At 42.0% G+C, this 16,272-nt stretch overlaps 1 protein-coding gene across 2 annotated transcripts in view; it reads left to right on the top strand.

Annotated features, from left to right (window-relative positions):
- The window catches only part of LOC124605102 (troponin C, isoallergen Bla g 6.0101), a 53,073-nt gene that overhangs the window by 8,301 nt on the left and 28,500 nt on the right, over nucleotides 1-16,272 (top strand). The window contains exons 1-2 of one of the 2 annotated variants that reach the window (XM_047136552.1): nucleotides 8,276-8,281; nucleotides 14,771-14,773. The exons of the other annotated variant lie outside the window; for it this stretch is intronic. Coding sequence (XP_046992508.1) covers nucleotides 14,771-14,773 — 3 coding nt within the window. The 5' untranslated portion in view covers nucleotides 8,276-8,281. Of the gene's footprint in view, nucleotides 1-8,275; nucleotides 8,282-14,770; nucleotides 14,774-16,272 lie in introns of those variants that run through there. 2 annotated transcript variants of the gene reach the window in all.

Genomic DNA, 16,272 nt, shown 5'->3' on the forward strand with positions numbered 1-16,272 from the left:
CATACAATTACAAATTCGTACTTCGTAAATTGCTAAAAACCATTAAACAGCAGAGATCGCATGAAACATTTTTTTTAAATTTAAGACTACCGGTTTCAACAGACTAAGCTGCCATCTTCAAGTCTTAAAATATTTTTGTTGTAAAACATGTTCATTTTAAACTTTTTGTGGTCCTGTCCTCCTCAGTTGCGCGTAATACTACGGTATGTTGATGATTTTCACTTATGGACCGTCTGACAGCAACTGAGTAAAACACAATTTTAGTGCCATACGCGCTTAGCCTTTATTTTCTGCAAGGCATCATCAGTGGCAGGTTGCGTAGACAGTTTCTTACATATTACGCTCCTGTTGCGTTTTTGGTCTTTTGGTCTCAAAAAACATTGCCTTAAAACAAGCATTCAGTGCATAGTGCTGTGGAATGCGGAAAAAACAGCAAATTGGCGCTCATAGGAAGAAGAACAAGACCAAAAACGCAACAGGAGCGTAATATGTAAGAAACTGTCCACGCAACCTGCCACTGATGATGCCTTGCAGAAAATAAAGGCGAAACGCGTATGGCACTAAAATTGTGTTTTATTCAGTTGCTGTCAGACGGTCCATAAGTGAAAATCATCAACATACCGTAGTATGTTCATTTTACGCTAACCTCATGCACAAGATGTCAAGTCAATAAAAATAGCACATTATAAAATGTTTGTTAACGCTAAAATATTTAAAAACTTAAAGCACCTTGCGCAACAGGCTATATCCATATACATATTGCTCACAGTTGTTTGCTGCATCATACAAACACCGTACACAATAGCACAGCTATTCACATACGCTGGACATATTGTAAATAGTGCGAATCCACTTTAAAATCTGTTGTGTAGCGTGTCCGTAAAAATATATTTTATGTGATGTTGGCTGTTGAAGGGTTTTTAACAATTGAACAGATCGCCCTTCAGTGCTCTCAAAATGAGAAAATTCGAAGTACTTCCTAAAAATATGTTACTCTATTTTGTATCGTAATTGTCTTAAAGCATCTACTGAGCAAATCTATCAGATATATATAGTCCTGTCTTGCTACAAGAGACTCCATAGTGTTTTCTAGTGCACAGCAATATTGATGTATAGATCTGAAAAAAGTAACGGAAAATGACATATTTTCGGTAATAAAGGCATGGAATCATAGAAGAAGACATTTGATAGTATGATTCGAAAGCGCCTACTGATTCCCGAGGATAGTAAGAACGTGGAGGAAACAGTTGGTATGTTGAGCGGGTCGTGACAGATAGTAGCAGTTCCTGCTACTCCATTTTATAACGACATTTCGCCGGCGAGTGCGTGTCTGAGATTACTCTTCTGTCCATATGCCACATAACTGGCGACGGAGATTGAGAATTACAGCTGTTTATGTGGTGTGAAACGCTTGTCTTCTTCTACTGCTGACGGTTGAATACGCCAGTATCTTTAAACAAATAGGTTAAGTGTCCGCCGGTTTTAGAAATGAAATAATGTGTTTCTCAGTTTGTGAACATGTTATTCCCAGCTATAGTGTTGTACATACCTAAATCCTAGCTACTTGTGGTAGTTTAGAAAAGTTCTGTAACACAGTACTGAACTGACCTAGCAGTGTACTTTTCTCGTGCTTCCACTTCACGTTAGAGTTTCATTACCACATCTGCAGCTCTCTGAAACTGTCTGTTGACGACGCAGTAGTGTACAAGGAAGTGATATCCCTTAGAAGATTGGTATTAAATGCTCAGCATTTGGTGCTTCACAGTAATGCTCATAAATAGACAAATAGATCCGATAACTTTTGACTAGGCGATCGGCGGCAATTAGTCATTGGAATCAGTCACAATCTTTAAGTTTCTAGGAATTTCTAAACGATATAATGCAACAGCAATGGTAAACCTAAATTTAAGTAATGTAAATGATCACGTAATCGAGTGGTGACCTAGTCTCTTTACGTTACACTGAATAAATGAGTTAGTAAGCTGTGGCTAATTCCACTGGTGGAATTATGAGGAGAAAGTAATGAAATTAAATCTACTGTGGAACCCAAAAGTAATAAAACTGTACCCATGTACTGTGTACCTTCACTCAGACATGCAAGAACCAGGATAAAGAAAATTAATCATCATTGTCTGGCATTATAATTACGACAAGAATATAGCGTTAATGTAGTTTCATAATATGTATGCATGCAATGAAAAATATGCTGTTACTAGAAACTCACTGACGCACCGAACCCCTGAAATTCGCTTAACGTTGTAAACAAAACAACACCAAACACATGCACACCAGCTGTCAAATTCGCATACTGCTCTAGCTGCTGTTCTCAGCCAATCAGAATAAAGATCGCACAGGCGCTATAACGGCGGGTTACAAATAGTTCATTTGTTAAAATTACTGATTTTTTTTATGTGAGGAAGCAGAACCTGCGAAACATAGCACATACAATAAATGAATGGAAGCAGGCGTCATTACTATTTGATGAGATAGCAGAAAAATTGTAGGGAGGGATCTGCAGCATACACTACATCTAAATGTTGGTATCGTTACAATGGTACGTAGACTAATTACAAAATTACGACTGGAACAACATTTTGTTTTAAAGAGAAAACAGTTAATACATTACTTTAGTAGCTAACAGGCTGATGGCTTTTAAAAGTCTTATTAAGAAGTATCCGCGTTGGCTGCAGCTTACCTTGTTGCAGGGATTCCGACATTGAGTGGTAACGAAGACAGGCGATTTCACCATTCTACGGTGAAAACAAGCTCTCCAGGTCCGTTTTGCATCTGCTTCAGACAATGTTAAACTTCTGCACTGCCACAGCCGTCGTTATGGCTTGAGGCTTGATGTCGTGTTATTTCAGTTCCAGAGAGTGCACAATTTCAAATACAAGACATTGACATATTTGTCTATACAACGTCTACTACGTGGCACCTGCGAAACAGTTACAGTACTATGATTTATATGACATAATTCAGCCGCTATTCGTATCAAAGGACCGTCCTCGAAATGTGCAAACCTGATATCGTGGACACGAACTGTTTCACCAGTGACCACTGATTTTCGTCCATAGCACACGCGAAAGCTGTCTTAGTTCATTTACGCATAAAGCAGAGTGCAGTTCATAGTTTACTCGGTATTAATCACTACTCCTCTGCAGTTCACACGATATGCTACACATATTGCTTCAAATGTTTTATCCGTGTATATATCCCTGGAAACCACCCCACCAACCACGTCGTACTTCAACAATCAGTGTCGTTCTTCGTCGCCGTTCTACTACTCGATTGTTCAGTTTCGATAATCGAGAACAGGCTCTCTTACAGCAGAGATATATATTCACCCCGTTTACATCGGGCTCCCAAAATCGGATTTCGTAAGCCGATTGCGCAATACCGGTTTTAGTTGGCCATGTAAACACTTAAGAATCGATTTTGGAAATCCGCTTCTAGTTTTTGGTTTCCCAATTCGGCAATCGATTTTCGCTTCCATGAAAACGCAACTGGTCTTGAAACGTAATCGGTTTGTCAAGTTACGTGTTGTTTTCAGAATGTTCGGTAAGTAAGGACTTATTGCATAGAGAAAGAGAAGCACAAATATTAGACTGCGCATGAAGCTGTGCAGCTGTAACATTTAAGTGAAGAGCAACAACGATTGTATTGACTGAATCAGTTGTTTTCCAGACGCCATATTTAACTGTGCTAGCAAACGTTCTTATAATTTTTTAATGTACTAGCGTTAATTACTTAACGTATTGAATGAAACAAAATGATAAAAGGAAAAAAATGCTTACACCGGTTAGGCTCCCTCGACTATACCTTTTTAACAAATTAAGTAAAGGAAACAAAATATTTTATTGATCCAGTGGTAGGTAAAGCAGATGATTATGTCAGATACCTCAAACATGTAATCTGTACACCAAAGATATCGCTTAGAAGACACTCGTTCGATTAATTTGTGAGTATTATTTGTCAGTCAGGGGCCCTGGCCAAGTTGGATTTACTCAAAGAAGAGCTGTTCTCATCTTCAGTTTTGTATAGTCAGCATTACAGGATCACAGAAATGGCAGTTAATCTGCAGACGTTACAAGGAAGGCGCTATGTATCGCCAAGGCCCACACTCATAATATCCCGGGTGCCCACGCAACAAAATGAGTCAGCAAACGTAGCACTTCCTGCAATATGCTATCCACGTATTGACCACAACGATGTAATTAGGGAAATTCTGAGCGCAAAGATTGTTTGGATGATTTTTGAAACCTACCTCTCGCAATTACGTGTAGTCCTAATCAACTTTGCCCCTGACGGCAACGACTATGTAAAAGAATCGTAGCCGCCCTAGATGTTACTCTATGTATGCGATCACGACGCCCATGTACGTATTGTATGTGGCTGTTAAGTAAATCGGGCCGGCCCGTGTGGTCGAGGGGTTCTAGGCGCTTCAGTCTGGAACCGCGCGACCGCTACTGTCGCAGGTTCGAATCCTGCATCGGGCATGGATGTGTGTGATGTCCTTAGTTTTAAGTAGTTCTAAGTCCTAGGGGACTGATGACCTCAGATGTTAAGTTCCATAGCGCTCAGAGCCATTTGAACCATTTGAACTAGAACTGATATGTGCTTACGTTTTCACGCAGTTTGGGTGCATAGATCCCGAGAAATCAGTACCCAGAACAACCACCTCTCGCCGAAATAACGACCTTGATACGCCTTGGCATTGAGTCAAACAGAGCTTGGATGGCGTGTACAGGTACAGCTGCCCATGCAGCTTCAACACGATACCACAGTTCATCAAGAGTAGTGGCTTGAGCATTGTGACGAGACAGTTGCTCGGCCACCATTGACCAGACGTTTTCAGTTGGTGAGAGATCTGGAGAATGTGCTGGCCAGGGCAGGAGTGGAACATTTTCTGTATCCAGGCCCGTACAGGACCTGCAACATGCGGACGTGCATTATCCTGCTGAAATGTAGGGTTTCGCAGGGATCGAATGAAGGGTAGAGTCACGGGTCGTAACACATGTAAAATGTAACGTCCACTGTTCAAAGTGCCGTCAATGCGAACAAGAGGTGACCGAGACGTGTAACCAATGGGACCCCATACCATCACGCCGGTGATACGCCAGTAGGCGATGACGAATACACACTTTCAATGTGCGTTCACCGCGATGTCGCCAAACGCGGATGCGACCATCATGTTGCTGTAAACAAAACCTGGATTCATCCGAAAAAAATGACGTTTGGCCATTCGTGCACCCAGGTTCGTCGTTGAGTACACCATCGCAGGCGCTCCTGTCTGTGATGCAACGTCAAGGGTAACCGCAGCCATGGACTCCGAGCTGATAGTTCATGCTGCTGCAAACGTCGTCAAACTGTTCGTGCAGACGGTTGCTGTCTTGCAAACGTCCCCATCTGTTGACTCAGGCATCCAGACGTGGCTGTACGATCCGTTACAGTCACGCGGATAAGATGCCTGTCATCTCGACTGCTAGTGATACGAGGCCGTTGGGATCCAGCACGGCGTTCCGTATTACCCTCCTGAACCCACCGATTCCATATTCTGCTAACAGTCATTGGATCTCGATCAACGCGAGCAACAATGTCGCGATAAGATAAACCGGAATCGCGATAGGCTACAATCCGACCTGTATCAAAGTTGGAAACGTGATGGTACGCATTTCTCCTCCTTACACGAGGCATCACAACAACGTTTCACCAGGCAACACCGGTCAACTGCTGTTTGTGTATGAGAAATCGGTTGGAAACTTTTCTCACGTCAGCACGTTGTAGGTGTCGCCACAGGCGCCTTCCTTGTTTGAATGCTCTGAAAAGCTAATCATTTGCGAATCACAGCATCTTCTTCCTGTCGGTTAAATTTCGCGTCTGTAGCACGATTCTTGTTGGTGTAGCAATTTTAATGGCCAGTAGTGTACATATTTCTTGGCTCCGTCAGTCTAACTCGTAGCAGGCAGGTGGAGTTCTCTGGAAAAGATTTTTCCGAAGGTACTTCCACTTCCTCCTAGTAATACGAGGCTTCAGTCTCTTCAGCTTCCTTCATAATGGTTACAACAGTCGCTGCCGTAGCTTCTGACAGCCGTACGTGAGGCGCTGTCTGCTACCCTGCGCGCTGCTAATAGCTAACACGAGGCCACGCGCCTAGGAGTCGGTGTCACTCCACATCGGACGCCAGACGTGCCTCTCGGCAGTGCCAGCGAGTGTCGCGACCTTTCAGTCGGGACAGCACCTGTCGCGTCGCTCAGAGGGTGCCCGCCGCGCCAACTCTGCTGGCAAACACCCCACCCCTTCAATCTGTGGCAGCCCGTGCCGTCGGGGAGGGCTGAAATAAGAACGGTTCGTCGGAAGAGTTCTTAAAGATCAGATGACAGTGCGTACGAGCTACGATGGCAGCTACACGAGTAGCCGAGCAAGTTGTTAAAGACATCAAGCGCTGGTGTGTAACAGGAACTACCAGGGATCAAATACTGTTTTTGTAGTCACACTGTAGGTGTCCCTAAAATGTCTACTTACGAACATAAGAATAACTCATTTATGCACTAACTGAACTGTAAGATGTTATACCATGAAGCACCAGTCCGATATTGAAGTGATTACACTTTCATTCCATTCGGTACTAACTCTCCCCGATGTTATTCAGTCTGTATGTTGAGCAAGCAGTAAAGGAAACAAAGGAAAAATTCGGAGTAGGTATTAAAATCCATGGAGAAGAAATAAAACTTTGAGGTTAGTCGATGGCATTGTCATTCTGTCAGAGACAGCAAAGGAGTTGGAAGAGCAGCTGAAAGGAATGGACAGTGTCTTGAAAGCAGGATATCAGATGAACATCAACAAAAGCAAAACGAGGATAATGGAATGTAGTCGAATTAAGTCGGGTGATGTTGAGGGAATTAGATTAGGAAATGAGACACTTAAAGTAGTAAAGGAGTTTTGCTATTTGGGGAGCAAAATAACTGATGAGAGGATATAAAATGTAGACTGGCCATGGCAAGGAAAGCGTTTCTGAAGAAGAGAAATTTGTTAACATCGAGTATAGATTTGAGTGTCAGGAAGTCGTTTCTGAAAGTATTTGTATGGAGTGTAGCCATGTATGTAAGTGAAACGTGGACGATAAATAGTTTGGACAAGAAGAGAATAGAAGCTTTCGAAATGTGGTGCTACAGAAGAATGCTGAAGATTAGATGGGTAGATCACGTAACTAATGAGGAGGTATTGAATGGAACTGGGGAGAAGAGGAGTTTGTGGCACAACTTGACAAGAAGAAGGAATCGGTTGGTAGGGCATGTTCTGAGGCACCAAGGGATCACAAATTTAGCATTGGAGGGAGCGTGGAGGGTAAAAATCGTAGAGGGAGACCAAGAGATGAATACACTAAGCAGATTCAGAAGGATGTAGGTTGCAGTAAGTACTGGGAGATGAAGACGCTTGCACAGGATAGAGTAGCATGGAGAGCTGCATCAAACCAGTCTTAGGACTGAAGACCACTACAACAACAACAACAACAACAACAACTAATGTCCACTAGAAGACGAAGTAAACATTCCAGAATTCGAATCGAGAACAGCTGCCAGCATGAGTAACGTAGAAGTAAATATCTTCGGAGTAGTGAAGCAACTTAAATCAATAAAAGCAAGCCTTCTGGTCCAGACTGTATACCAATTAGGTTCCTTTCGGAGTATGCTGATGCATTAGCTCCACACTTAAACAATCATATACAAACGTTCGCTCGACGAAATATCCGTACCCAAAGACTGGAAAGTTGCACAGGTCACACCAATATTCAAGAAAGGTAGTAGGAGTAATCCACTAAATTACAGGCCCATATGGTTAACGTCGATATGCAGCAGGATTTTAGAACATATATTGTGTTCGAACATTATGAATTACCTCGATGAAAACTGTCTATTGACACACAGACAACATGGGTTAACAAAACATCGTTCCTGTGAAACACAACTAGCTCTTTATTCAGATGAAGTGTTGAGTGCTATTGACAAGGGATTTCAGATCGATTCCGTATTTCTGGATTACCGGAAGACTTTTGACACTGTACCACACAAGCGGCTCGTGGTGAAATTGCGTGCTTATGGAATATCGCCTCAGTTATGTGACTGGATTTGTCATTTCCTGTCAGAGAGGTCACAGTTCGTAGTAATTGACGGAAAGTCATCGAGTAAAACAGAAGTGATTTCTGGCGTTCCATGAGGTAGTCGTATAGGCCCTTTGCTGTTCCTTATCGATATAAACGATTTTGGAGACAATCTGAGCAGCCGTCTTCGGTTGTTAGCAGATGACGCTGTCATTTATCGACTAATAAAGTCATCAGAAGACCAAAACAAACTGCACGATGACTTAGAAGAAATACCGGAATGGTGCGAAATGTGGCAGTTGACCCTAAATACCGAAATGTGCGAGGACATCCACATGAGTGCTAAAAGAAACTCGTTAAACTTCGGTTACACGATAAATCAGTCTAATCTAAAAGCCGTAAATTCATCTAAATACCTAGGTTTTACAATTACGAACAACTTAAATTGAAGGGAACACATAGAAATTGTTGTGGGGAAGACTAACCAAGGACTGCGTTTTATCGGCAGGACACTTACAAAATGTGACATACTAAGGAGACTGCCTACACTACGCTTGTCCGTCCTCTTTTAGAATATTTCTGCGCGGTGTGGGATCCTTACCAGATAGGACTGACGGAGTACATCGAAAAAGTTCAAAGGAAGGCAGCACGTTTTGTATTATCGCGAAATATGGGAGAGAGTGTCATAGAAGTGCTACAGGATTTGGGCTGGACATCATTTAAAGAAAGGCGTTTTTCGTTGCGACGGAATCTTCTCACGAAATTCCAATCACCAACTTTCTCCTCTGAATGCGAAAATATTTTGTTGACACCGACCCACATAGGGAGGAACGATCACTACAATAAAATAAGGGAAGTCAGAGCTCGTACGGAAAGATATAGGTGTTAATTCTTTCCGCGCGCTATACGGGATTGGAATAATAGATAATTGTGAAGGTGGTTTGATGAACCCTCTGCCAGGCACTTAAATCTGATTCGCAGAGTATCCATGTAGATGTAGATGTAGTAACATCAGCATGAGGTTTCACCCCCAAGGAAACGAATACACTCTTTTCTTCGTTGTGGCATGGAAGCGAACAGTCTCCGAATGCCATCTACAGGATTTTTCTTGGAATGTCTGAAGCAAACGGTGTATTTGTTCACGCAGGTTGCTGGTTTTACTATTCTTGCCGCTTAGTCTAAATTCATTCTTCCTGTTCTTTCCGTGAGATTACACAGGAGACAGGAGGTTTACTCTCTTTTTTCCAAAGAGCGCAACCGTACAACTATCATTAACCAACGATTAATCAACTGTCACTGAATTGATCAAGTCTGATGAAACTATACAAATGATAAGTACACAACTCGTAGTGGATAAATAATGGACACTGATGCGCCGTGGAAAATGGATCATTAGTAGCTCGAGCAGTCGAGGCAGTTTTGTACTCGCCGGCCGAAGTGGCCGTGCGGTTAAAGGCGCTGCAGTCTGGAACCGCAAGACCGCTACGGTCGCAGGTTCGAATCCTGCCTCGGGCATGGATGTTTGTGATGTCCTTAGGTTAGTTAGGTTTAACTAGTTCTAAGTTCTAGGGGACTAATGACCTCAGCAGTTGAGTCCCATAGTGCTCAGAGCCATTTGAGCAGTTTTGTACTGCAATGCAGATTCGTCAGAAGTGAAAGTTAGTAACCCTGAAAGGAAAAAAACATGTTTCTTTCTTTAGTAATAACATAAATCATTTCAATAACAATGGTAATCAAACTGCTGTTTTTTTTTACAGATTATGCCTGAGAAAGAGTCAAAAGCAAGTTTACGGTCCTCATCTTTTGAAATGTACATCATACTATCGAGTTTGAAACCAAGCAGACCTTGTAGCAAGGGAAATATTTCAGTCGTACCTTTTGGGCTCCCTCTTCCCCATTCAGGAATACAGTAGTACATAAATAGTCGTACATACAGTGGGTTGTACGGGAAATATGTTTTTCTGATGAGTTCTTGTAACTGTGTGGTGTTGTGATTGCTGCTGTACCTGAGAATGCATGTAATTCGTCTGTGAGTTGAAACTGTATGTATCATGAGGCGTGTTTACATAGTAGAACATACTACAAACGGCGGCCATGTATTATATATGGCTTGTAATTCGTTCGCTTAATACGTCACACGTAGTAATACCAGACATTCGCGGTAGTATGGTTCAAATGGCTCTGAGCGCTGTAGGACTTAACATCTGACGTCATCAGTCCCCTAAGGACATCACACCCATCCACGCCCGAGGCAGGATTCGAACCTGCGACCGTAGCAGTCGCGCGGTTCCCGGACTGAAGGCCTACAACCGCTCGGCCACAGCGGCCGGCCGTGGTAGTATCTCCGAGACTTACAGTGCCAACGTTAACAAGTGATGAGAATATACGTTATGAGATGAAAACTATCCTGACACTTCTTAGAGGATATTCATGTAGGGTCTGTCCACCCTTCGCCTTTATGATGGCATGAAATCTGCTCGATGCACTGTGATGAAACAAGATGGGATATTTTTTACTTCCCCTCTTGTTTTGCCATCTGCCTCCTTAAGATACATTTTTGAAATAATTACTATTAACATACGTGAGTATAATTTGCATTTTCATACGAGAGAAAGGTTGGCCCTCAGCCTTAAAGAATATAACACCAGATCTAAATTTGTGCTTAGTTTTATGTATGTAATTGATTTTCTCATTTATTTTGACTACTCCTAATTGGTAACTTTTGTTATAGGGTGAAATCAGCAATTGTTTCGTAACTTAATTCCTATTGTTGACGTATAAACACATACAGGGTGTTACAAAAAGGTACGGCCAAACTTTCAGGAAACATTCCTCACACACAAAGAAAGAAAATATGTTATGTGGACATGTGTCTGGAAAAGCTTACTTTCCATGTTAGAGCTCATTTTATTACTTCTCTTCCAATTACATTAATCATGGAATGGAAACACACAGCAACAGAACGTACCAGCGTGACTTCAAACACTTTGTTACAGGAAATGTTCAAAATGTCCTCCGTTAGCGAGGATACATGCATCCACCCTCCATCGCTGATGCGCTGATGCAGCCCTGGAGAATGGCGTATTGTACCACAGCCGTCCACAATACGAGCACGAAGAGTCTCTACATTTGGTACCGGGGTTGCGTAGACAAGAGCTTTCAAATGCCTCCATAAATGAAAGTCAAGAGGGTTGAGGTCAGGAGCGCGTGGAGGCCATGGAATTGGTCCGCCTCTACCAATCCATCGGCCACCGAATCTGTTGTCGAAAAGCGTACGAACACTTCGACTGAAATGTGCAGGAGCTCCATCGTGCATGAACCACATGTTGTGTTGTACTTGTAAAGGCACATGTTCTAGCAGCACAGGTAGAGTATCCCCTATGAAACCATGATAACGTGCTCCATTGAGCGTAGGTGGAAGAACATGGGGCCCAATCAAGACATCACCAACAATGCCTGCCCAAACTGTAGAGCAATGAGTCGCATGTCAACAGAAGCACCGAAGTCAACATTACCTTCCTTCAATTGGGCCAACTGGCGGTGAATCGAGGAAGTACAGTACATACTGACGAAACTAAAATGAGCTGTAACATGGAAATTAAGCGTTTCCGGACACATGTTCACATAATATCTTTTCTTTATTTGTGTGTGAGGAATGTTTCCTGAAAGTTTGGCCGTACCTTTTTGTAACACCCTGTATAAATTCTGTACTAATTATAAACATTTGGAAGACGAAATAATAGTAATCCTGAAGTATCTATTTGGCTATATTCGAAAACATGATAGCAAAGACAGCCCTTAATTAATTCCAAAGTAGTTAATAGTTTGGTCAGAAATATTGTTTGCGTAACTATATATGTTAATTTCATGATTTAAAAAAATAATTCAACCTAGCTCTTGCAGTAGAAAAAAAAATGTTCAAATGTGTGTGAAATCTTATGGGACTTAACTGCTAAGGTCATGAGACCCTAAGCTTACACACTACTTAACCTACATTATCCTAAGGACAAACACACACACCCATGCCCGAGGGAGGACACGAACCTCCGCCGGGACCAGCCGCACAGTCCATGACTGCAGCGCCTAAGACCGCTCGGCTACTCCCGCGTGGCCTTGCAGTAGAAGAAACTGTTAAAGAGAACCAATTTTTGGTGTATTCAGTTAATTTAATGAGTTACGTTTTAATTGTAATTTCTTGTAAATTTAACTTCGAACAATGTGTAAGTTCAGTAACTATTATTGTGAGGATATATAAGGTCCCAGTTTTTGGTCACGAGACAGACAGTCCACGGCTGAATTACAGACGAGGAACCTGTGTTGTTGACTTGGCCACTGTTTCTATGTTTCGATACAGTGTATCGATACGTGGAACTGTTTCAGTGTTTCGGAACGGCTGTGATTCACTGTTTCGAAACAGTGGTGTTTCATTCCGCTTCTGGCTCGGAGAACCGGACCAGATTCGATCTCGAGCCAGACACAGAAACTGTACCGTTGTTTCAAAACAAGTCTGTTTCAGTCCATCTGTGCTTGGAACGAGCTAATTGTATCGAAACAGTGATGTTTCATTCCTCTCTGTGTCGGACGAGATTCGGGCTTGGCACAGGTACTGAAACACAACGTACCACTTCGTGAAACACTTTCAAGAGTGTCGAAATCTTTTTGACAGGCAATAGCATGAAGCATAAGATATCCGAAAATAAAACTTCGTTTCTACATGACTGTCCTATTCCGAAATGGCGTAACATCTGCTTTATAAACACTAACCAAACAATAAAACAACGCATACTATTCACATTCAAAATAATAAATATGTGAAAATCATTCAGTTAAATTACACTTTTTTTTAACATACGCTTCTCTGTTCATGTACAGTAATCATATAAAGAAACGTAAGTAAGCCTACAACATTTTGAATAAAGAAGGCGTAGAGTGACAGTTATTAGACACATACATAAATCTGATGTAGGTATAATTGCAAGCAATCTGTTTGACGTACCACTTATAGTGTAATGGTGAACGGGAAGGGCTGAGGAGCATGGTGAATTTATAGTAACGGTTCGAAACACCTTGAAAGACAAAATTTTTTTCTGTTATATTTTGTTATTTATTCGAATTATCTGTGAGCCTATAGTCAATGTGCCTATTATCCACAATGATTCCCTTTGTGTGCATGGAAATTAGCAGGATGGGTATATTACCCGTACTAACGGAATGTGGGAATCCCAGTAGCACGTCCGTAGTTTCTGCAGTTTGCTCCCACCTCCAGTTCCGTCCGTGGTGGTTCTTCTGCCTTCAGCTATGGCTGTCCTCAGCCAGTTGAAAAGTATGAAAGTCACACGACACGAAAGCAATGCATTTGCTGCAGGAAATACGAAATGCCTATACGCCTACATCTACATCTACATCTACATGACTACTCTGCAATTCACATTTAAGTGCTTGGCAGAGGGTTCATCGAACCACAATCATACTATCTCTCTACCATTCCACTCCCGAACAGCGCGCGGGAAAAACGAACATCTAAACCTTTCTGTTGGAGCTCGGATTTCTCTTATTTTATTTTGATGATCATTCCTACCTATGTAGGTTGGGCCCAACAAAATATTTTCGCATTCTGAAGAGAAAGTTGGTGACTGAAATTTCATAAATAGATCTCGCCGCGACGAAAAACGTCTTTGCTGTAATGACTTCCACCCCAATTCGCGTATCATATCTGCCACACTCTCTCCCCTACTACGTGATAATACAAAACGAGCTGTCCTTTTTTGCACCCTTTCGATGTCCTCCGTCAATCCCACCTGGTAAGGATCCCACACCGCGCAGCAATATTCTAACAGAGGACGAACGAGTGTAGTGTAAGCTGTCTCTTTAGTGGACTTGTTGCATCTTCTAAGTGTCCTGCCAATGAAACGCAACCTTTGGCTCGCCTTCCCCACAATATTATCTATGTGGTCTTTCCAACTGAAGTTCGTAATTTTAACACCCAGGTACTTAGTTGAATTGACAGCCTTGAGAATTGTACTATTTATCGAGTAACCGAATTCCAACGGATTTCTTTTGGAACTAAGTGATAGTTTCATACTTTCTGCAATATGATTAGAACTCTCGCTCCTCATTTGTGTTTATATGGACATACTTATACAGTAGACACTCAAGATGATAAAATGTGTAGGTTTATTAGATTACTAGACACAAACTGTTTCACTGTTTCGAAACAGCGTATCGAAACATTACATTGTACTGTTTCATTTGTTTCGAAACAGTTACGTGTTTCAGTTTGCCCATCTCTACTGTGTTGGTTAGAACGATAACAATACGTCGACTTAACAGTGAAATAAGTGTTACACCAGTAGGCCGTGTGTAAAAACAATGACATTGTCTGTTTCCATACGTGCCTGATAATTCTTCAAGAACAGTGAATTATGTAGTGATGTTTTTACTGCTCAGTGATGTTCAGCAGGAAACTATTGTAGCGGTATGTGGATGTTCGCCTGCTAACTATTGATCAGGCATATGGGAAGTTAGAACAATAGTGCTCTGGCCATATATAACTGTGTATTATTGGGGAATTGTGAAAAGTGAAAGTAAAAGACTGTCAAACGCAACTATGCATCTGTCGGATACATCATTTACAGTAGACAGTAGTTAAGAAAGGCAAGTCTTCCGGTCCAGATGGTATACCAATCAGGTTCCTTTCAGAGTACGCAGACACAACAGCGCCTTTCTTGGCAATCATTTACAACCGCTCACTTGACGAAAGGTCTGTTCCTAAACACTGGAAAGTAGCACAGGTCACACCAACATTCCAGAAAGAAAATAGGAGTAACCCATTGAATTACAGACCCACATCACTGACCTCAATTTGCAGTAGGATTTTGGAGCATATACTGTACTCGAACGCTATGAATCACCTTGAAGAAAATGACGTATTGATACATAACCGACACGGATTCAGAAAATATCGTTCTTGTGCAACACAGCTAGCTCTTTATTCCAATGAAGTGATGAATGCTGTCGACAAGGGATCTCAGATCAATTCCATATTCCTAGATTTCCAGAAGGCTTTTGATACCGTTCCTCAAAAGCGACTATTAATCAAATTGCGTGCATATGGAGCGTCGTCTCAGTTGTGTGACTGGATTCCTGATTTCCTATCAGAGAGGTCACAGTTCGTAGTGATAGACGGTAAATCATCGAGTAGAACAGAAGTGATATCTGGAGTTAGGCAAGGTGGTGTCATAGGACCTCTGCTGTTCCTGATTTACATAAATGATCTAGGTGATAATCTGAGCAGGCCCCTTAGACTGTTTGCAGATGACGCTGTAATTTACCGTCTAGTAAAATCATCAATTCCAATTACAAAATTATCTAGAGAAAATTTCTGTATGGTGCGAAAAGTGGCAATTGGCACTAAACAAAAAAAAGTGCGAGGTCATCCACATGGGTACTAAAAGAAATCCGACAAATTTTGGGTGTACGATAAATCGCACAAATCTAAGAGCTAAATACCCAGGAATTACAATTACGAGCAACTTAAATTGGAAAGACCACATAGATAATGTTGTGGGGAAGGCGAAACAGAGACTGCGCTTTTTTGGCAGAACACTTAGTAGATGCGACAAACCTACTAAAAAGACAGCCTACATTACAGTTGTCCGTCCTCTGCTGGAATATTGCTGCGCAGTATGGGATCCTTACCAGATAGGATTGACGGACAACATCGAAAAAGTGCAAAGAAGGGCAGCTCGTTTCGTGTTATCGCGCAATAGGGGTGAGAGCGTCACTGACATGACACGCGAGTTGGGGTGGCAGTCGCTGAAACAAAGGCGGTTTTCTTTGCGGCGAGATCTATTTACGAAATTTCAATCACCAGCTTTCTCTTCCGAATGCAAAAATATTTTGTTGACACCCACCTACGTAGGGAGAAATGATCATCATAATAAAATAAGAGAAACGAGAGCTCGAACGGAAAGATTTAGGTGTTCCTTTTTCCCATACGAAAGTGGAATGGTAGAGATGGTTCAAATGGCTCTAAGCACTATGGGACTTAGCATCTGAGCTCATCAGTCCCTTAGACTTAGAACTACTTAAACCTAACTAAGGACATCACACACATCCATGCCCGAGGCAGGATTCGAACCTGCGACCGTAGCAGCAGCGCGGTGCCAGACTGA

The sequence above is a fragment of the Schistocerca americana genome, chromosome 3 (genome assembly GCF_021461395.2).
Source record: "Schistocerca americana isolate TAMUIC-IGC-003095 chromosome 3, iqSchAmer2.1, whole genome shotgun sequence".
Lineage (NCBI taxonomy): Eukaryota > Metazoa > Arthropoda > Insecta > Orthoptera > Acrididae > Schistocerca > Schistocerca americana.